Consider the following 23,058-nt stretch of genomic DNA (forward strand, 5'->3'; position numbering starts at 1 on the left):
ATTTTAGATGAGAATATGGCACTGGCACCTACCTTACATTTTCCCTTACCTTACAAGCTTTGCTGTTTGAAAATCACCATCTATCTTTTCCATTCCTATCTGTTGTGATTCATAATGATGGCTATTTCTACAGTCCTTTCAAATCAAGTTATCAAAGCACTGATTCTCTTTGATGTTATGCAGTTCAAAGTGATGTAGTGTGACAAACATATTTCTGTGGCATAGACCACTTATGCTACTTTGTTTTTCTAAGATGGGAAAAAATAAAGCAAGAGTGAGAGAGAAAGAAGAGGAGGATAGAATAGCTTGTGGCTTAATGCCCTTGGAAATCCTACACCTGGACATTCAGGTACATAAACCTGCCATCATGTTTACCAGAAGCAAAGCTAGTACTGATTCCTGGTTTTAAACTCTTGAGCACCCCTCCCTATCTGAGCAAGATAGTCAGATGTAGCTGACCACCTCAGAGATTGGTAACACAACTCAACAAACAGTTTAGGGTGGAAGAAGGACCATTTCATGTTTGCAGAGAAAACACTGACTTGCCTATAGCTAGAGAAAGCACCTTCCACAGGATGGGGGGAAAAAGCAGCATAACTCTCACCAAGCCTCTATCACCTATTTCTAATGCTCACACAGAATATTATCCATATAACATCTATACAAAGGTCTGGAAAACCCAAAGCCTAGAGCAAAGAGAATACAGTGATATTTACTATTACTCCAAATCACCCTAAAGGATGTTACCTAAAGGATGTTATAGAGCAAGCTACAGAGGGAAGAAGTATAGCTGTAGGTATACTGTTAGCAAAGTGAGGGAAGGAGTAATCCCAAACCTTTCATCACAGAAAATATAACAAAACAGCCTTGGAATCAAGCAAAGAAAATAGGGGTTAGAAAAAAATAGCAGCAAGAAAGTGCTGCTGGGCACAGATGAACCTCTCTCAACAACATGTCTGTGAGCAGAGCAGGAATATCAACATCAAGAGGCTCATCTCCAAGCGTTAAGACTTTGGGAAGAAACAAGTACAGGAAGATCAGGTTTAAAAAGTTGTAACAAGTCTCTCTCCTTGACTTAAGGTGGTAGTGAGGATAGTATGGAGGAGGAATCCAAGACACTTGAATACAATTCTTCTCCTGCATAGTGTGGAAAACACCATTTCTGCCACTTTCAGGGTGTTGCATACTCTTATGGTCAAGGAAGACACACACAACTGTTCTTTTTATCCAGATACCTTTTTCTTTAATCTTTTAGCAAGAAAAGCTCCACAGTGAAACAGAGAAAGTGGAAGACCAGACTAGAATTAAGTACACAACTGTTTTCCTTATGCAATAAAGTTCCCTGCTTAGTATCAGGAAAAAGCAACTCCCCCATGATTGTGTACCGTAATTAAATCTGTGACAGATTAGCTTAGAAGCTAATTCATTTAGAAACAACATACAATATGAAGAAAATGACCCACAGACTTCAAAAGGCTTTCAGCTTGATAAAGCCATAAAGCAGACTAAACAGGAGCACAGCAAAAAAATTTTCAGTGTTAGATCAGGCATACAACATTGCTCTAGCTGCTCAGCACAAACAGAAAGAAAAGGTGAGAATTACTTCAGCTGCTGGCCTCATGTTTCTGTGCATCTATTCCACAATTCACTCTACCATGGGAAAACTCAAGCTCACAAGGAAGACACACTAACAATCCAGCTCATTTCTCCCTCATGCCTACACAGGTTTAAATTTGCATTATACTTTGTCCTTTTCCCAGCACTACTTTTTTCCAAAGCAATTGTCTTCCTAAAGAAACAATCAAAAACTCATAAACCTCCAAGCAAAGTCTGACACTTTACTCACCTTGCCTATTTTTTTGTGAGCTGCTTACAGACTTAAAAAAAACCCAACAAACCAAAAAAACAAAACCAACAAAACTGTAACAGATTAAAAGCAGAAAATTTTCCCCGTTGAAGCCACGTGGGGTTGACCCTATCCAGTTACAATTAACTAAGCAACATATAAATCCCACATTATTTATGTCAGCAACGTACAAATCTCACTTTAATTATAGTCTAGATCAGCTTCTCCAGAAGTAAGGAAGGGTTCACTAGTCCCCAACTCCCAGACTCTTTTTTTTTTTTTTTTAAATAGACTCCAAAGGATGGACCAACCATTCTCAGTCAATGGAAACCTTGACTATTAGCTGGAGCTCAGGACTAAGCCCTAAATTAACAGCCTTCCCATCTTCATTAGTGCCATTTGAAGATACAATGCATAGCCCTGTCTTTCCTATTTCACACAATCCAGCTCAGCTAACTTAGCCTACCCAGTCTAGGCTTGCTGACTACAGGCTCTAGCCTGGGCTGGGAAGAGAAGCCACTCCAGAAAGTGACCCATCCCATCCTACTCACAGGCACACTGCCGCAGAGCATCTCTCCCAGGCAGATGAGAGGAATCATCCCCTAGGTACCCAGGCTTTCTTCCAATCAGTGAAGACTGGATTAGCATAGACATCCAATATTTAGACTGCCAGGAGTAGGTGAAGTAAACAACACCCTTTACATCAGTCATGCTGAACACACAGAGCTGTGACCCTCTCCAAGAAGATGAACAATCAAGAAAAAAAAAATCACTGGTGGAAACAAGCCAGGTGATAGCATATAAACGCACACACAACATCCTGCATGTTTGTATTATACTTATCCTTTGTAGAAGATAGCATACAAGCATGCTGCAGGTTACACAGCTAAATTCTGCCTTCCCAATAAAAGTAATAGTAGTTAAGCCTGCAAATGGAACACTGAAAAAACATAAATGTCAAAGTGTAAGCTTGCACTTTGTATATATAAGTGAAGAACAACATTTCATCAATAAATCAGGACCAAAAAATACTAGCTGTGTGTCAAATGGCTGCAACAAAACCATACTTTTGGAAACTAGCTTTTTATTTGCTTGGATTTCCCCACTTGAATTTCACCAGAACATAGGTTCTTTTACCTTTAGTGTCAAATGCTGAGAAGGGCTGAGATGCCATTCTTCCCAGAGAACTTGCTCTGAGGGAGTTACAAACAGCTATGAAGACATGCTTCACCTACAGTTATAGTTTGTGAATCCTTCAACGCATAGCCAGTTTGCATTCTCCTAGAGCATCCTTTCAACTCCTTTCTCCCCATTCCCAGGACAACAGCTCTGAGGAAGAATACCATACACCTCAAGCTAATTTGTTATTCTTTCCCCCATACCCTTACAGGATTATTCTCTGCAGTATCTGGCACTTTGCTGAGACTGTGAAGCACTGCCTGACAGAAGGGAATGGGAGCTTCCATGGAATGACTTATTGGCAGGATTTAGTAATTCACCAAACTCTTTAGTCAGGGATGGGAACTGAACACACTCTCTGGGCCAGCTCTTGAAGTCTGCCAGCTAGGAGTAAGTAGATAATTTGAGCATAATTAATAATAGTATTCCCATTCCTACAGTTGATTACACTCATGCTTGGTTTTATATACTGAGAAAGTAAACAAGAGAACAGAGCAAAGAGCAGGCCGGCCATTTGTGTGATCAGAGCAAACACTGGTGCCAGCATCCTGAGCTGTGACCAGGTCATTTAGCAAAAAGAGTCTCTGCTTCACTCAGTTTTCATTTCTGCTCTGCAGTTAGTTTGAAGACCACTTACCCTTGCACTGCTCACTCATTTGCTTACACTGAAGGCTACGTGGTTTGCTATGTTTCATTTCTTTGATACAGCAGCTATTAACACACCTAGAAATAATCAGCTCTGTTTCTGTTTGAATACACAGCTGATTTTGTACCTCCTTTTAACATGAGGAACAACTGTGCAGTAAGTGTGGTTATATATTTTTTGCCAATGCTATTTGGCTGAATTTCTTCTTGGTCACACATCACTACCACAGCACTACCTCGGGCATATGCGCTATTCAGGTTTACCCAACACAGGTATGTATTAGAGTCTATTGACATTGCAGAAGGCCAGACTCTGAACCTGAAACCTTCCCACTAGTTGGCCTGTGGTTTGTTCTGTAACTTCTTTTACATTCCTCTGATCTGATACACATGTATTAGTTTTGCCAATAATACACTGCTTTGGCACATGACAGAAGGAGAGGACCCCTGCCAACACACACACAAATGCCCTAGTTCTGCAGTAGCGGACCTAAAGCAGCCATTTTCCTTCTGTATTTGTCTCTCAAGGCTGCACACATGCATGGACGCTCTGGCACCAAGCAAACGCACAGTGCACATCGTAGGTTTTTTTTCCAGAGCAGCATTAAGAGGGACTCCCTATGATGCCAGCTTCTGTGAAACCTTTAAGATTCCCACACCTTTTCTACCTCTTCTCCTCTGTCAAATTTTGTTACAACAGTCAGGTAAATTCAAATCTTATGGGGCAGGGCTAAAACTGTGAGCAAACAGCATTATAACATAAGCTTTGTTTTCTTAGGAAACTAAATTAACAGTCATGTCCCAAAGCAGCTCGGGGATCTGGTACAAACTGCAACTGCAGCAATGGTGTTTTGCGGATATACCCTGCCTGGGCCTTTCTGTGAAGGCAAGGCCTTTATTAGCAAAAGCTGGCTTGACTGATTTAAAAGATGCTAGCCCAACAAATAAAGCTGTCTCTTGTAATGCCATTCATGAGGAACCTCTGGGTTCTCCAGAGAAGAACTGGATGTGTATTTGTGTGTGTGTTTGCATGTGTTGGGAGTTTTTGGGTCTGAAAACACTTCCTTTTGTCCAGATGCAGCTTTTTCCATCGCAACAAAGGTGAGACTTGGACATTTAGACTCCCTGTTTCTGGCACTCTCTTCTTTAAACTTCATGCCAGAAGATTCAAGACTGGCTTCACACAATAAATGGACCAAAAAAATCCCTGAGCAACCAAGAGTTCTTTGGGGGCAGTGGAACCAATACTTAGCACCCACAAGCCAGGAAGAAACAAGGCATAGCCAAGGACAAACACAGAGCCTAAGCTGAGAGTAGAGATATGCTCACACACAGCAGAATTGAGCTCATAACAGCAAAAGAAATAAGCACAAATATTTTATTTGTGATGGAAAAAAAAGAAGAAAAAAAAAGAACATACTAAAAACCTGCAGAGTTGTTCAGAGAGGCAGATTAGAGCAATGGAGTAACCTATCCCCATACAGGCAGCACAGGCACCCTCTAAGCCTGCCAGGAGGAATATGTAGATTCATCAGCCAAGACATTTGTACCAGCTGTTCCACCTGCAGGGCTGAGGCAAAGTCGTCAGTAAAACACCAGCTGAGGGTTGCAAAGTGCACATCAGGGTGCAGGGCAGGCAATGAACTGGCCAAGTACTCATCTAAACTGCCCTTCTGGGCAGCAGCAGGCCAACTCCAAACCAAGTCCTATGAAGGGGAAAATCTCACTCTGAGAAGGTGCCAGCCAAATCCCAGGAAGATGAAGGACCTAACTTCTACCAGCTTAGACAAAGCTAACAGTTTTCACTGCCATTTCCTCTAGTCAAGCCATCTTAAAACTGGATTGAAGAGCTCACTCACCTTACTGCTGAAGATTAAATGGCTTCTGTGATCATAACTGATCACTGATAATAGGTTTAATCAACTCAAGCAAGTAGAAGAGATACCATGTGGTATCTTCTAATCTTTCCTCAAACCAGAGCTGTCACATGGCAAAGCACTGTGGACCAGCAGCCTTGTGTTTTGAAACATGTAGGTCCACTGCAAATGAAGTACTACTTGCTACACAAATTCAAGTCACCCTTGTCTGGAAACCTTCCCCCCACTCCTCCCAACAAGTCAGTGGCCTTGTTTAGACATGGTGTGTTTTCCAAATAGTAATTTAGACATGGACAATGCTTTTTCTGCTCAGCTGGTTTTGGCTAGCAAAGAATAAGAGTTTAGAAATACCACTGTTAGCAGTGGAAGTTTTACTTTTGAATCAATAGAAATAGGGCCTGAAAGTCACATACAGACTGGAAGACTGTGGTCTAAAGTGAAGATACTTCAACAATAAAACCTTTACAGTGCAAAACACATTCTCAGGGGATTTTACAGAGTGTCAAATACAGGGAAGGCAAAAAGCTGCTGAAGTCTTGGAACAAAGAGATCAATCAAAATGAAACCAAGCACAAAATATATACAGCACCTAGAAAGCACAATCCTAAAAGCCCTGGACAGGCAAGAACAATTGTTATTTGGGACTAAAAATGTGACAAGAGCGCTGACAACCTTCCAAAGGACCTTCTGGTATTTTATTATTGTGCTACATTTGCTAAGATTTGTCCCCTAGTATTTTTATTTCAGTGACATGCTACAAATAGGTGCTGGGTGTAATGACAGTTCACAAAGTATTTGCTAAATTCAAGGAAGGAGCACCCATGCTTTTCAACTATCTGGATTTGAGAAGTTTCAACCATATGGCTTTTTGAGAAGGTGAACAAAGTCAACATCGCACCTGGCTATTTTTTTTTCCTTTTTTTTTTTTTTAAATCACAAGCTATTAGGAAAATACTTATTGGGGGGGGACGACGGACGACGACTTTACTTTTACTGCACTAGGGCCTGGTTTCAGACCAGTGGGGTGAGCTAGAGCAGAGGCTGCACGAGCTGGGCATATTGCACTGCACTGTCCCCCATCTACACACATGATCGCAGCACTAGAGGCAGAATGATTCCTCGAAAGCCAACAGCTTTCCACCTGCTGCTCAATTTGACATGGCTGCAAGCTCAGGAAATAGCCTATTTTCGAACCTTGGCTTCTCTGCACCTAGCGTTCAGCTTAGCCAGCCGAGTCAGAGGAGCCCTAATAGCAGTATTTATCCTTTTGGCAAGTAAGGAGAAATGGAGAAAGCAGGGAGGAAAAGACAGAAGACACCCTAGAAGAGGAGCAAGTAAAGCCACACAGACAAATAAAAGGGTGTAGAGTACATTTTGCAGAAGGCAGAAACTCCCACACTCATTAGGACTTGCGGTCTAAGCAACAAGAGTTCCTGGCAGGCACAACTGACTTCTCTGAAAAAATGTTTGTTTTAATAAAGGGCAGGGAGAGAAAAAAAAAAGGTCAAAAGGAAGAGAGACACATCAAAAGAACAGGAGCTATGCAAAGACAGGAGGTAAGGGCAGAGGCCGTTTGTCTTCCCCATCTATGGAAACCTGAAGGCACATGCCAAGGGAATAGCAATAGTGAAGGGCAGCTGAGGACATTTGCTCCTTACAGACCTCCAGGTGGGTTCCTCCAGGAGAAATGCCTGCCTTTCCCCAGGAGCCCATTGATGGCCCAGCAGGGAGACAAGACAGCCACTGAAGTACTCACAACCAGCTACCACTCTCCACAACATGCTGCACTTGCCAAACACATGCTTTGGTGGAAGCCACCTCATCCCAAATTTGTAACATAAACCATCTGGGGATTTCTCTTGAATCCAGGTGAAATAAAGACATAAAAAATAATAATGCACACACAGTCCAACAGATCATCCTAACATGATGCATGTCTCTCATTTTCTACATATTAAAGAACAAATCATAAAACCTGATATTTACCAGCTTGGACTTGTAACCAACTTCTGCTTCATATCCATCTGAAGACAAGGGGCAGGTCCCTCCAAAGTCTCACCTGAGCAGATTGACACTCACAAATGTCACTCTTGCTCAGAGCCCCAAACACGTCCCACAGGAACACTGATGTACCCCAGCAACAAGGCAAGATCAAGCCTGCAGTTATACGAACATGCAAAGGACAGAGGAGGCTGCCATTCCAGTGCCAGCAGTTTCTAGTTAACCCCACATTCTAAAATGTATTGCTGTTCTGAACCAAAAATATAAATAATGGCAGCAAAGGTAAAAGTGTTTTTTAATAAAACATGCCTCTCCACTGTTAATTAGTGGCCTATTCGTTCATTTTGGTAAATTGTGAGAAATAATGCCCTGCCCTCTGCAGTTAAGACTGCAGTTAGAAATGTGGGGAAAAGCTTTTTGTATCTGCTAATCAAGCAAAAGAAAACTTTTCAAGCTGCCCTTCTGACTCCAGTGTATCAACAGTTTGTCGCCCCTGCCCCATGACTACATCTGACACCACCGCCCTGGCTTGTATCACGAGTTGAAAAGTGCTAGTCAGACTCCAAGATAAACTTGTCAATAGCGAGGCACAGACATTCGCATTTTTCCCTACCTGCTTGTAAGTATCAGCTGTTTGTCTGGGAGCAGTCCCTTGAAAAGCTTTTACTGAGGGAGAAAAGGAAAGGGGGATGCAGAGAGCATTTCAAACAGAAAAAAATCAGGGAGGGGAACCCCACAAAGATTGCAAAGAGAAAATTAAAAAAAAAAAAACCAAAAAACAAACCTGTCCCCATCAGGTCCTCCCAACAACCTTCTTTATCAGAGGTTCATTGTCAATCAATTAGCCAAGGCAGCAGGGGTCTGTAGGAAGGGGGGTAGCTCGAGAGACAATGGTCTGCCCTGTTGTATTACTATTTAATCACTTTTCCTAAATAAATAAAGCAGCCCTGAGGTGCTGTCATGTCAAGGGAATTTATAACAAAAAACCCCTTCATTTTTCATTGGTCATTACTCTTCCTTCCCTCCCACCCCTGCAGGACTAGAGAGGGTTATTACTGTAGCCTTAAGTTCCATCTTTGTGTTGCTTGCCTTTGATTCCCACTCGGACCTTGCCACTTTCTGGCACTAATTTGTCAGGCCGAACAAAGGAGGGATTTGTACCTCCTGTAAGGTCTCAATTAGGAAAGGCTTCTGCTGTATTATGTGCCATTGGGACAGGACACAAAGACGGTAATTACAGGAATTTGCACTAAATGGCTGAAGAATTCACAGCAAAACTTTTCTTCCTCCCCCCTCCTCATCCTTTTCCAAGCTTACCCCTCCCAGCAGCCCTGGGGAAAACCTCTGAATGCCTGCAAGCTGTAATTACCAACAGCAGGCCCCTTAGGTTAAACAGCAGCCCATGCCGAGGAACACCGCAAACAGCCTGCATGGAGCAAGGTACAAGGAAAGAGTCTCAGCTTGCTGGTGTGCCTCCAGAGTCTCCTCAGCACAAACTTTTCTGAGCCAGATAAGTTTCCCCAGCTTCTCCCAGTTATAATTACAATTATTCATTTCTTTGCCCTGTGGTAACAGCTACAAGTGCCAGCCATGGAAAAGACTCCATGCAACCCTGACACAGTGAGAGCACCTTATTTCTGTGGGCAATACACGAGTGAGTGCAGATGAATCGTCCCATGTTTTGGAGAGGAAATCCACCCTTTCCCACAGAAAAGTCTGCTCCTGTACTGCATAATGCAAGACTAAAACCTATTTCACGTTGGAGACATGCATTTTGTTGCCATCCCAGGGCACGATCCTACTTTTGAGGAGGTCATTGGAAACGCTCACTTGAAACTCTCTTGGACCTCAGTCAGACGATGAAGCAAAATCACAAAATTTTCCTCTACTGAGCTTTGAATTAAAAGAAATGAGGACAAAGTAATAAAGTTCTAATGTCATCTGGGACATTATCTTAAAATGAGGCTGTTAATTCTGCTGTCTTCTTGAGTTTCACAAGGCTGCCTGCTGGCTAACATACTGGGCTGGATCCATCCTGGGGATACTTATTTGACCCATTCCCAAAGTCTCCCTGCAGTTTTCACTCTCACAACTACCCTTAAAGGTAAGACATGACCATTGTCAAATAGTGTTCAGGTAATCAGAGTTATCACAGGACCTAGGCACCTTCAGTTTCAGTAGTCTGGCACATAATTACTCCCAGAAAAAAAATCGACATGAAGTCACATAGTTTGTGGCCAAGAACAGAACTGAATTCAGGCAGAAGCCCAAATATTGTGACCAAATCATTAACTGCAGTGAGTCCAACCTTCACAATGCTCTGGCTGCCAGGTGGGTGCCTGTGGAGAAATGAGCAGGAACAGCACCCATGGGTGACTACCAGAGAGGGACAAACCCAGCTGCACCAGCAGCCAGTTCTGAGGGTAACCCAGTACTTGTGGGGCTCAGGTCTCCCCTGGAAGGGATTCAGGCCAGCCAGCAGGTCCTGGGCCCACACCGACCCATGTGTGGTTCCAGAGCAACAGGAGACCTCCACATCAGACCCCCACCCCAGAGCAGAGTGGGGAAGAGGCAGGACCCTCACAGATCCCATAACAAAAGAGGAAAACCCTCCAGAAAAGCTGTTTTTGATACAGCTGACAATTTCTAAGTGAGCATAACTAAAGCCAGCCAGAGAGTATAGTTTAGGCGCAAGGTACCCAAATTTGCTCCATAAAGGTGCCTGTGCTAAAGTAAAAGGACAATGAATTGCGTTCACATGGGTCCTCTCTATTTTCACTTCATTCCTGAACTGAATAAAATCACGATCTTGCCTAGGACTAGAGTCAGCAGTCGAATGAACTAAAATTTAAAATTAGATGCGGAGGCTTAAGGACATGTTTTCACCCGTGCCTCAAGGGAAGAACTGAGCAGATGAGCTCATGCCTAAACCTCAGTGCTAGAACGCACATCACCAAATGACGGCGTTTTGGGAAGCATATATGCTTTGAGGAGTCTCCCCAGAAGGCCCAGAGCCGAAACTGAGTTCCAAAAACGACTTGGAGGTGACACAGTAATAAAAGGAAACAAAAGTGCTCAAAGTTGGAAAGCTGCATCGTATCCAGAATTCAAATCCCTTTGATTCTTGACCACCTTTCCAGTGTCCTGAATCAAGAAAACAGCTCAGCCACCCTGTAAGGCAGGCCTGGCTCACATATATACAGGTTCTAATGTTTCAGTGCTGCTCATCAAATGCAGGTGAATCCCTGAATATCCCATAGGCTTCTCTCCACATTTTACAGAGAGCAAAGAAAGGCTAACACACTGAAGCGTCTACAGCCATAGTGAGAGGCAGGGAACGACTGTGTGTTGCTAAAACACACACATGCTCTTCCCAGTTATTTTCTCTTCCTGCAGAAGGGGCTGATGCTGCAGCCTGGTTGCTTACCTGCACACTTGAAGCTCTGAACTGTGAGCCCTCTCTCTAAAGACAGCGTGGTCAGGATGCTCAGGAAACTGGTGGTCACAGACTGGCGCTTGCTCTTTCTAACATCGTTTCCAAAGGGCCGATCTCCAGGTTTGCTCCTAAGCGTGACCTGTGGGTTCTGAGTTAAACTTCTAGTAGCACTGGCTGCTGCTCTCAGTGCCTCCATCCACTCTTGGGCCCTCTGACGGGTCTCTGCACGCAAGCGGAGGACATCTTGAGGAAAAATGACCTGAAAGCAAGAGTCACAGCCATCCTGAGTATCTGTCTGGACGGACAGGCACACATCAACATTGTAGCTCAGCAGAGGATCTTCATCAAGCCTACCCGGTTGGAATGCCATGAGATAAGACCTGTTCAAGACAAAAGTAAATGCCTTCCAGTTATTCTGGACAGTTAACCTGTAAAGAGTCCCTGATTTGAGAATATTTTGGTACTCTTTAGTGTTTTCAGTCAAATTCATGGATAGGAAGAGCTCCATAGGCTTCTCTAACAATCCATTGGTTTGAGAAAGGTCACTGTTATTTTCAGGCTTTGGCACATTCTCCAGTTTCTCCTGCTGTCTCGTGAAAGCAGGCACAGAAGCACGCACCACTTCCCAGAGTTTCTGTCCCCAGTCCAAAGCCTCCCATGAGGACTCTGCCTTCAGCTGTAGCTGCGAGTTGTCTGACAGGACAGCGTCCACCACCTTGGTTTCGATGCAACCAGTAACAGTGACCCTTTGAAAATGCATGAGTGGATACACAGTGGGAAGAGTCTGGTTGCCACTGCTGTCCAAGCAATACAGGTACAGTTTGTATGGGGAGAGCTCAGCATAACAGGTTTGCCAGTAGCTGTCATTGTCTCTTCTAATTTCTAAGTATCCCTTCTTCAGAATATTTGGGAACATTGACCTGTGTTCTGGAGGAAACAAAATGAGAACATTACCATTAATTCTTTTTAAATAATCGTTTCAAATTGCTACGTCATTCCAGCTTATACATCTCTCCTACCCATACATGATATATGCGGAGGATAGGGTCACAGAAATAGCCTTCACCCAATAGGTTATAATTATCAAACACAAGCACTGACTCTACCTTTGAGCCAACAACAATACTGCACTTTTTTACCCAGAGGTACCAAAACACTTTACAAAAAGGGGACAGGGAAACAGAGGGACAGGAAACAAAGCAATTTTCCTGAGATTATCCAGGAGAATAGTGACAGAGCAACAAAACACTTGCAAGTCTCCCAGAACCTTGTCCAGAAGAATACAGTATTATCAAGTAATCTATTGCCAACTAAAATAGATTTCAACAGTGTGCTGGTTTTAGCTGGGATTGAGTTAATTTTCTTCATAGTAGCTAGTATGGGGCTATGGTTGGGTTTGTGCTGGAAACAGTGTTGATAATGCCGAGATGTTTTCATTATTGCTGAGCAGTGCTTACACAGAGCCAAGGCTTCTCACCCCACCCCACCAGTGAGTAGGCTGGGGGTACACAAGAAGTTGGGAGGGGACACAGCTGGGACAACTGACCCCAACTGACCAAAGGGATATTGCATACCATATGATGTCACGCTCAGCATGTAGAGCTGGGGGAAGAAGGAAGAGGGGGACGTTCAGCGTGATGGCGTTTGTCTTCCCAAGAAATGTTACGTGTGATGGAGCCCTGCTTTCCTGGAGATGGCTGAACACCTGCCTGCTGATGGGAAGCAGTGAATGAATTCCTTGTTTTGCTTTGCTTGTGTGCACGGCTTTTGTTTCACCTATTAAACTGTCTTTATCTCAGCCCACGAGTTTTCTCACTTTTACCCTTCTGATTCTCTCCCCCATCCCACTGTGAGGGAGGTGAGCGAGTGGCTGCGTGGTGCTTAGTTGCAGGCTGGGGTTAAACCACAACAGGCAGTGAGAAGCACATGCAAATTAAAACACCTTCCCCTCCTACCCCCTCTTTCCCAGGCTCAACTTCATGCTTTCACACACAACCCCTCTACCTCCCCCGCGTCCCAAGCAGCACAGGGGGAAGGGGAATGGGAGGTCGTAGTCAGTTCCACTCTGCTGCTCCTTCCTCCTCACACTTTGCCCCTGCTGCAACGTGGGTCCTCTCCATGGGCTGCAGTCCTTCAGGATAAACCTGTTCCTGCATGAGCTCTCCATGGCCACAGTTCCTTCAGGAAACCTCCACCTTCTCCAGCATGGGGTGCCACATGTGGCTGCAGGGAGACACCTGCTCCAGCACAGTCTCCCCAGGGGCTGCAGGGGAATCCCTGCCCCAGCGCCTGCAGCACCTTCTCCTCCGACCCTGGGCTGCTCCTCACGCTTTTTTCCCCTCACTCCTCATGCCCTGGTGCAGCGCTTTGCCCTTTCTGAAAGGCACTCTGCCAGAGAGGCCCCACCTGTGGCTGATGGCCACACCTGTGCCCTGCGGTGGGGCCACCGGAACCGGCTGGAACCGGCCAGAACCGGCCGGAACAGCCCCACTGCCAGCACCCGGGCACCGCACCTGGCACCCGGACTTACCCAGGACACGGGGAATGGAGAACTGTGCCCAACGACAGCAGTTTCTTACCACATTTCAGCACGACCCGGGACCAGAACATTTTGCACAGCTCTGTTCACGAGAGAGGAGCTTTGCTCATTTATCAGAATCAGGCTCAGGACCAGCAGACATGACCAAAAATGAAAAGTAAAGGCTGCCCAGACCCAAAGATGTGTATCTAAGCGCCTCAGCATTTCAGGTGCTTCGGAACCAACCCTTTCACAAACCTCAGCCCAAGGCGAAGTCAAGGTAAATTTTCTTTGTCCCCAGAAAACCAGCCATACATGAGTCACTCCGGGCACCAAAGTGATACAAATGTAAAAGGAATTATCTAAAGCATTTCTGAGTTTATAAAAAGGGTTTCCATGCAAAATTTGTTCCAATCTGATTTGCACCACTTCAGCCACCACTAATACATGCAGATGTTGTATTTTCACCTTGGGCTGGATATGTGGCTCTATGCAATTTCTGTTGGTCCCTGTATAAATTCAGTGGCATTCACTGTTACGCTCTAACACCAACTTTAACACTTGGCACCCCCAAAACAACCCATCCCTGAGGAACAAATTCTTGCTCCCATTTGACTTCTGCCTCACCTTTCCAGTAAGGGTACCTGTGATGGGTCTTGACTTACAAACAGTGGCAGAATTAACAGACACCAGTGAAGAAGTTTCTGCCTCCAGTTGTCCATCTCCCTTGGAGACTGCTATTCCTGATGCAGGAGCAAGGTAGCCACCTGGGAACAGCTCCTCATCCACTGCCTGGCACAATTAGGTCAAAACATAATCAGCACCAGTTGACCTTAACATGCAGCGTTAACCGCAGCAACACAGGAGCTGTTTCACTCATGGTTTCTGCCCTTGGGCTGACAACCTTTGGAAGAGGGGTAGGGTAGATGGCTAGAGGCACAAAATACTTTCAGCGTCTCAGCTTAACCAGTTACCACTCATGTTAACAGGCCACATTCTAACAAGTTTTAGACGTGATCACCTCCAAGTATACCTAGGATGTCTTCAACACAGAGCTAAGAGAACAGAAGCGTCTGGGCTTGATGAAGCTTGGAAACAAAGAGCCAGAGATGAGCCTGTATAGAAGTTACTGCATCCCCATCTGTACTGGGCTTCCCAGCTAACATGGCCAGGATTGCTGGCCAAGCTGCCCTCACCACCACTGGCTAAGGGGTGAGTCTGTCTATCCTCCCAGGGGTACAAGGAGAGTCAGGGACTATGAGTATTTAAGGGACTTAGTTACTGTCCAAGGGGCTTCTGATACCAACTGGTGAGAAAGCAGAACTTGGGCTGTAATCTATAGTCTATAAGGAGATGCTCCTGTCCTGGCTGAAAGCATTGCTGCAGTTGGCTGTGAGAGGTTCACGTATGGGCAGGAGGAGGATTCAGGACAGCAACAGTGTAAAAGCTTTGGCTAGCCCTTTAGTGAAGGCCAGCTTTAAGGATTTGTAAGGATTAAGTGGGCAAGTTTCAGTTAAACTTAATGAACGTACATGAGAATTAATTGTTTGATATACTTCATGTGAGCATGCAAACCTCATGGGAGTTAAAAAATGGGGGAAGGATGCTACCTCCCATCCACAATAACAAAAAGGATGCACTTAGGTTTCACCTTGCCAGCTCAGCCTCAGCTTCCCCATGTCACTCACATACTCAGAATGGAGCCTGCATTTAACACCATGTTCAAAGCACTCTACCTACAAAGATTTCCTGCATATATTACTAAAATCATAACAACAATTAAAAAATTGCTGCTTTGGCACTAGGTCTGAAAAGGTGGAAAAGAAATCAATATAACTATACCTTGCAGACAAATCAGGTACTCAAGAGTATTTCACCTAAAATATGAAAACTGAAAGCCTAATCTGAAACTTAAAATGGTAGAAAAAGCACACTTTCATAGCCCAAATGGATCGGTACACGTGCATGCACACACACTAAAAGAGAACCAGTTTTGTTCACCGTACATCTCTGGCCCTGACATTCATTAGTATTTCTGCGCTAACTCAAAAGCCATTAATTTCTCTGAAACCCACACTAATCCCTTTGTAGTGCAGATAATGGGCAGCCATTCTAGACTCATCTTCCCTTTCTATTAATCCAATCAGGGAGTCAGCGCTTCTGCAGCTCCAACTGCAATCTCTCTCGCTTCCATCAAGTACAGATGACAGTTCAAGCTTCTCCATAATAAGACAACTCATAACCTTCCCCCAGCCACCCCTCCTTCATCTGCACACAGGTTTGCTTGTCCTTTGTTGAGTTAGAAAAAGGCTCTCTTTCCCTGCCTTTCACAGAGGCACCCCCCTCTCCCTCCTTGGCCCCACTCCTTCCCTTCAAGCTCCCATGAATCGGCTCTACTGCCTCTCGCTCTAACTGGGACAGAACCAGCAGCCAACTTGATTAAAATTCAAATGTCTCATATTGTTTAGGTCAGGGCAATAGATGCTGGCAGAGACAGGCTGAATCCATATGCTACGCATACATGCATACTCTGCTCCTTTATCTCCTCGACATGCAGTGAGCCAGATAATACCTTTCCACTCAGAGAGCAAATGCTACCATCTCTCTCTCTCCATCCACCTTCCAAACAGAAACTGCATCTCTTTTCCTCCCTACAGACACAGAGAGAGTAAATTGAGGAAGAGTAAAAAAAGGGAAATAATCACAGTAAATGGCCCACGCCTGAGCCATTTGGAGTTATAATTTCAAGGCAAGAGGAGGAAGAAGGCAGAGGGAAACAAAAAGAGACTCAGCAGCTGGGGACAGGGCAGTATCTTCCTCAGTGCCTCTTCTCTCCTTTGGGAACTGCCCACTTGTCCCAGCTAGGCACCCTGCACCAAGCACACACCTACCCCTCTCCACACTTGGGGGCAGTTGGTGCAACCAGCACCACAGGAGAGGGAGCCCAAATGTTGTCTCAGCATGTCCAGAAGATATATGCTCCTGAAAAACTGACTGTACTTGTGTCCCTGTTGGTATGGCAGGAAAACTTGCCCTGTTTTCCACCACTGAGGCATTTCTGATGACAGTAATACCAAGTAACTTGGGAAAGTGCAGAAGCAGAGATGCCTAGTTTCTGAGAGGTTTGTCTCTTGAGGTGGCTCTCCTCTCCGGATTCTCTAATGCTTAGTGAGAGATGAGCATAAGTTACAGAGTTTTTGTCAATAGTCCTCCTCTCTGATTTCCATAAAACTTAGCAGACACCTTTGGGACCTAAAATACTCTCAAATTGGGTCACCTGCTTGGTGGGGTTTGCCAGATCAGGGACAAACTGTGCCTCAGCCAGTGTGACTTAGATCCACAACGTCCACCCCCGTCCTACGTGAAAGTACAGTCTTTTCTTCCCACCTATTTTACCATCTGGGTCTGCAGGTGTATCTCTTTCAGGCAAGTCTATCTGATTCCACTTGGTCCTGAAATAATGGCACTAATATTTAGCTACAAATTTCCAGCAGATGGCTGTCCTGGAGCCAAATCTGGCTTCTTCTCCCAATGCTGCCTCTTTTGAAGGGACTGCTACAGCAATGGGACTTGTAACGAGGCAGCAGTTTGCATTAGTTCATATAAAGAAACAGCATCTCTCCCCAGAAGGGCATTCACTCTTTTTCATTTTCCTTAGGCTTATGGAAAGCAAAACCTGCTTTGAGAATGTTGAACTGGCAAACTCTTAATTTTAGATTTATGCGCTGCTAGTGAGGTTGGCTTAGTTGTTCACCAAAAATAAGCTCCTCACTGAATGAGCTGCCTAAACAGATGGATAAAGAACCTGAACAAATTATTCTTTATGTCCTTCCCTTCAGGTGTGGCATTGTATGAGAAACATACGAGAAATTCTGCTGAAGTCTATAGGATCCCAGCTGCCCAGCCACTCTATCCAATCCTTTTTGCTCCTCTGCAGCAAGTCAAACACTTGTATAGTGTTTGCTGAGCAGACCACCAGCACCCTGTGCATACTGACACAATGTCTGTGCCAAGGGGCAGTAGAGAAGGAGGTTGGATTCAAAGTGGAAGACCAACCCAGAACAGGACTCAACTCTGGCAAAGACAGAAGTATGAGTTGAAAGCCATGGTTACCTACTACCAGCTAAGAGATGCATAAAACAGCAGCACTTGCAAAAGAAGTGAGAATATCAAATGAAGATGGATTTGCTGGGGTTTTTTATAAATTCACTCAATTCAGCTTTAAAAATAAGGAAGAAAGGATATAAAGTGAGTGTCAAAGCTACAAAACAGGGTCAGTTCACATTAGGAGAGTTAGCTGACACCACTAAGGGAATGATAGCAACTAACCTGAAAATTCAGTTATGAAAGTCATCACAACATCACTGGAAGCAATCAGCACTGCCCCAGGAGATGAAAACTGTTCATTAGCTTTATGGAGTGTTGTAACTCCACAGCAAAAATCTCCATAAAGAATAACCCTCCCAACCAGAACAGCTTCATGACCAAACTCATCAGTGCTGTTTACTGAAATCTTCCTGCACTGTGAATTTATCCACTGTATGTGAGCCCCTCCCATTGCCTCCCACCACACTCCCCTCTCCATCAGTCTGCACCCTCCCACAGCTTCCCAGGCAAGGGAGTGGAGTAGGTCACATTTCCCTCCACTCAAGGCAGCTGCCCAGCCTAGCCCCCTCTGCTGCCGCTGCTTTCTGCCAGCCCCCCGTGGCCCTTCCAGCTTGGAGGGTGCCCAAGCCCAAGGAGCAATCAGGAGTGAGCCTGCAGGGAGCAAGTGCTGCACTCTCTGAATTATGCGGAGGGGTTAGTGGGGAAGTATCATCCAGCAAGTCAGGTGATCCAAATTATACTCCCATTTGATACCGGGCAAAGTGCCTCACCTCTCTGTCCCCACTCACCCTCCCTAGCCTTACTGTGTGGTGTATTTAAGCTGTAATCTCCTGGGAGAAGGGGCTATCTCCTGCTAGATGCACCACAGTCCCTGGCACTTATGGACCCTGCAGTGGATCCCATTCTATTTTAAACAGCATTTTTGCCTCCTCAAATCTTGAAAGGCCCTAAATCTCTGCAGTACAGCTACCTTTTTCTTGACTACCTTTTAATGCTGAAAATAAATTGGCCACAGGGGGGGCATCGGTCCTCCAACTGGCTTGATATCTCTGGGATTATTTCCAAGTGGTTTGAGGCTTCCTGCTCTCCAGAGGGGAAGGTGCAGAAGTGTTTCCGTACATCCGCCTCTCAGATGGCAGGACCATTATCTTCTGCAGAACACCACAGACCTATAATGTTCTGCCACCCCAGTGGCAATTAATGGCCTATTGCTCTGGCCTGGCTGCATAGCTTCTACATACCACAGACAAAAAGACAGTGCTACAGGGGTGTTTTGCAAAATCACAAATGGCAATTATGCTTCCGAAACCTCCCTGGATCAGAAGCTAGGCTTTACCTGGCCAACACCCGAGGGGAAGTGTGAAGGCTGCATGTCACACCTCTCAGGACCTCTGGCCATCTCCATCTCTGCAGCAGCTCCCATACCTGCCACACCTCCCCCTGCCAGCTAGCTGCCTTTGCAGCTCCTCCCTGAGCAGGACAGCAACAGCAGCAACTGATGGCACTGCTGCCTGCTGCTCTGTGATCCACCACCACAAACCTGCTGAGCACACTAAGTACCACTAAACGCTGCATGAGCCAACGTCAGAGAGCCAGCACCAGCCACCACTACTGCTGCCAAAGGTGAGGATACCTGGCAAACAAAGAAAACACCCCGACATAAAGTCGGTGTGGTCACCAGAATAAGAGAAAGCAGCACTGTAAAATGACTCCTCAGAACTCAAGGATCACCCCCCCGTCCCCAGTCTGTGAACCAGTGGTGTGCTGCTCATGAATACAGATTTAGATGTCTTACCTCTACAAAAACACACTAGAAAAGTATGTAATATGTACAAGAGCTATAGGAAGAGGGGCCCAAGCCTCTCTTGAAACATCCCCTGCACAAACTCTGAGTACAAAAATCATATCTTCAAAATGTCCCAAACGATGGCTAGGCTCCCAACCAGATAAAAAAAGCAATGTGAAGGGGCAGGGAAGGTATTTTTTTAAACCAGTCAGTCAAAAGAAGGACGGGAAATCCTGGCCTCAATCAGACACAGCAGATTTTAGGCTTGTTGGCCAGTTTTAAGGCAGTCACCTTTCTCTGAGACATCTATTTTGCCATGCCACAATGCTGCAAACACCCCACAGGCTCTGCTTCCTGACAAAATATACTGCCAAAATCAATGGGCTTGGCTAAATACCTCCATAGCTGCTTGTTGGAGAGGGGCACAAGGCACCAGCCTTCTGCAGTAAGGACAGTTTGTCAGTGTGCAGGTGCTCAGCACAATGACAGCTCTGGAGTTCCCCAAGCTCACAGGCATGGCAGGCAAGAAAACCAGCTACCCTGGAAAAGTACTATAGCACCCACACTCCCGGGAATGGCTGTGTTTGAATAAAAACATCCACATGACTATCAAAGATAACTGCTCACACATTGTGTTTTAATGATCTAAGCAAGCTTTCACTGGATACTACAGAAGCAGCATTCTCCCTTTGTTTGCCAGGCCACATGTCCAGAAATAAAAAAGCCTGCCTTGAATTTGCTTACAACTTCCGTCTTTGCTAGCTCCACTTACCTCTTGACACTGCTTTGTAGCACAAACAGAGTTCATTTCTAGCACACTAGCTGTTTTGCCAGCAGGCCTAAGGAGATACTGCCCCAAAAGGCACAGCTTCTTTTCAGATCCTTTTCTTTCACAGCACATGGAAAGGATCCAGTTTCATTTTATTTGTATTATAAAAAAGCAAGCAGCAGGAACAGATAAGCTCATAGTAATAAATATACTACGAAGATAAGGGAAAAAAAATGTGAAGAGTTAATCTACGCAGCAACTCGGCCAGCCTAGGAGGACTGGGAGACCTCTGCAGGCTCCAGAGGGAAGTCCTTTACCACAACGAGGACTGACAGGAGTGGCTGATGTTGCTCTCAGTATATCATATGCATTCCTTTAATCCGTATTAAAGCCCTGGAAAGGGATGTCTCCACAGGCTGCGGCCGCTATGACCCCTTCAACCACTGCAGCAGCTTTTAGCCAACCTTAAAATACATTTTTCAGTCCTTTGTGGAGAATAATTACCAGTCCCATATACACGTATCAGCAACACCTGCTTTCTTGCTTTTGCTTTTCTCTTTTCAGCTCAGCTCACAGTAGCACCAACCTGTATGGCAGGCTCTCTTGTAAACACAGAAGGAAGAAATACCATCGCTACCTTCTAAAACCTGCAGAGCAGCTGAACAGAACAGGTTAGAGAAACAGGTTAAAAGAGTGCATTTTTAGAGCACAGAAATTCTCTTCCCTTATAGAAGGTACCCCTGCTTTCAAACATCCCATGCAGAAAGGCTCTTGGAGGGCACACAGCACTGACAAATGCCTTGCATCTTTGCAAAAAGAAATAGAAAAAGTATGGGCTGAGCACCTTAGAGGTACTGACTGCTGCTATAGGGGGGCTATAGGTGAGTACTGGGAGAGGTTCTTCAGCCACTCTTACTAATCCATTTCCTTCCCTTGCTGAGTCTCTTCTGTAAAAACCCATTTTGAAGAGACCTATGCTTCTGGCAGCACTGAGCACAGCAATGGGACTTTTTCCTGGTACCATAGAGAAACTGTGGAACAGATGGGCTACAAGATACCAAGCACCATTGCAGAGAGTCTAAAAGCAAGAGTTTTCTTCATGGAAATCTGTCAATTTCTGTTTTTCTGAAGAGTGCCAATATTGCTATGCTTCACAAAACTACTTTACAGATGTGAGGTCTTCACAGTTATAATTCACAACTACAAACTGTTTAACATGAAATCATAACCATAAAGAGTACATCACACTAACATAGTTTGTTCACTTTTTCTGTATGGAGAAAAACTTCATTGGATTAACTGCATTTAAACAGTGTAAGTGCCTGCTGAGGGGCTGGGAAGAGTACAACTGCACTCCACTGCTACTACCAAAGCAGCACACCTTGGGTACACACTGTGGTGGAGTGACTGTATCCTGGACACAACCGAGCTTAAGGAATCCCACAGTTATATCCACCTGCACAAAGAGCGCGTTTCTTGTCTTTTCTCTTCCTGTCATGGTTATATCACAGAATGTTTTTTATCAAGCTGTTCTAGACACTGTTTTGAAGTCCTGCTATAGACTTGACTCTGGATATAGCAAGGCCCTTTTAGGGCTTCCAGAGGGTTGGTGCGTCTCCCTGGGGTCTGTCATCTCTAAGCAAAGTGGACTGGAACAGCTGAAGTGGGAGCCACAGACAAAGGAGGACAACACTGCAGACAGCCCAGCTTCTGAAAGCACAGAGACTCTCACCCAGGAGCAGGGGAGAGACTGCAGTAGGCGGTCCCTGACTTCAGAAGCAATGGCATCCCACCAGTGCAGTTCCTAATAAAATTTCTTTGTTTGCAAGAAGAGGAAAAACACCCTGTGTCGTCATTTCCATTTTTCATTTTGCTACCTTTTATGAACAGTGGCATCACACTGTCTTGCATCTGTGCATAAGGGAGAGGGGAATATAACTTGCTTCACCCCAGACAGAGATGCAATGCATTAGGGTGCACCCCAATGTACTTTGCAGTTGCCTGAGCCCTGGGCTGACAGAAGGGAGACCAGTTTGGCCTCAGACTCTGCTGCTCAGCTGGATTGGTGACTTGCTTCTTGCAAACCGGGGATCCAGTGGCAGTTTGAAATTATTCTCTCTGAGTAAGTACATGAACAGGTCTTTAAATACAGGATGGCTTAGGTATTTCTTATAAGGAACAGTATACATAACAGAACCCCTTCTTTTTCTGAGGGCTGCATGAGGAAATTGGGCCAAAAAGATTAAGCTTAAAACACTATCGGGAACAGGTATTGGCCTTTAATAGCTAGATTTTAATGGTGTTTCTGTGGGCGTAAAAAGGTGTTACATGTTAAATTAAACCCATGAGATGCCCAGGATACAGCTGACAGAAACTGAGAGCTCTGTCTCCAGGCTTCTGGGTGCATTCCTGTTCTGCATCCCTTCCACGGGAAGGACACAGAACAGAGACCCCACTCTATGGGAAGCAATGTATCTCCCTAAACAAAAGTAACAGCAGGTATACTTGCCTTTGTCAACCAAGAGCACCATTCTTTAGGATATAGCAACTATGTCACAATGTAACACAATAACCTACAGGTTTGTGTATGTATATATACATACATATATATACACCTACACATATATATTTATATATGCACACATCCACAAACACATTTAGGCATCTGCTTTTCATGCTCCAAAATAGCTAACTTATCTGGAAAACCTAATCCAAAAGCCTTGTTTTAACCCTAAACAAGCTACCTATTCATAACTGGAATCATTCCACCATACACAAACATGCAGGCTTTCACAACCCTTTGATTATTAGAGTCATACAATGGTTTGGGTTGGAAGGGACCTTAAAGATCATCTATTTCCATTTTTTAATTCCTTTGTTAATTCCTGCTTTTA

General features: G+C 44.8%; 1 protein-coding gene across 5 annotated transcripts in view; it reads right to left on the reverse strand.

Annotated features, from left to right (window-relative positions):
- Positions 1 to 23,058, reverse strand: part of PLEKHM3 (pleckstrin homology domain containing M3) — an 89,361-nt gene that overhangs the window by 53,453 nt on the left and 12,850 nt on the right. For all 5 annotated transcript variants that reach the window (XM_069781715.1, XM_069781716.1, XM_069781714.1 and 2 more), the window contains one exon: positions 10,976 to 11,911. In XM_069781715.1, coding sequence (XP_069637816.1) covers positions 10,976 to 11,911 — 936 coding nt within the window. The remainder of the gene's footprint in view (positions 1 to 10,975; positions 11,912 to 23,058) is intronic.

The sequence above is a fragment of the Haliaeetus albicilla genome, chromosome 4 (genome assembly GCF_947461875.1).
Source record: "Haliaeetus albicilla chromosome 4, bHalAlb1.1, whole genome shotgun sequence".
Taxonomy (NCBI): Eukaryota; Metazoa; Chordata; class Aves; order Accipitriformes; family Accipitridae; genus Haliaeetus; species Haliaeetus albicilla.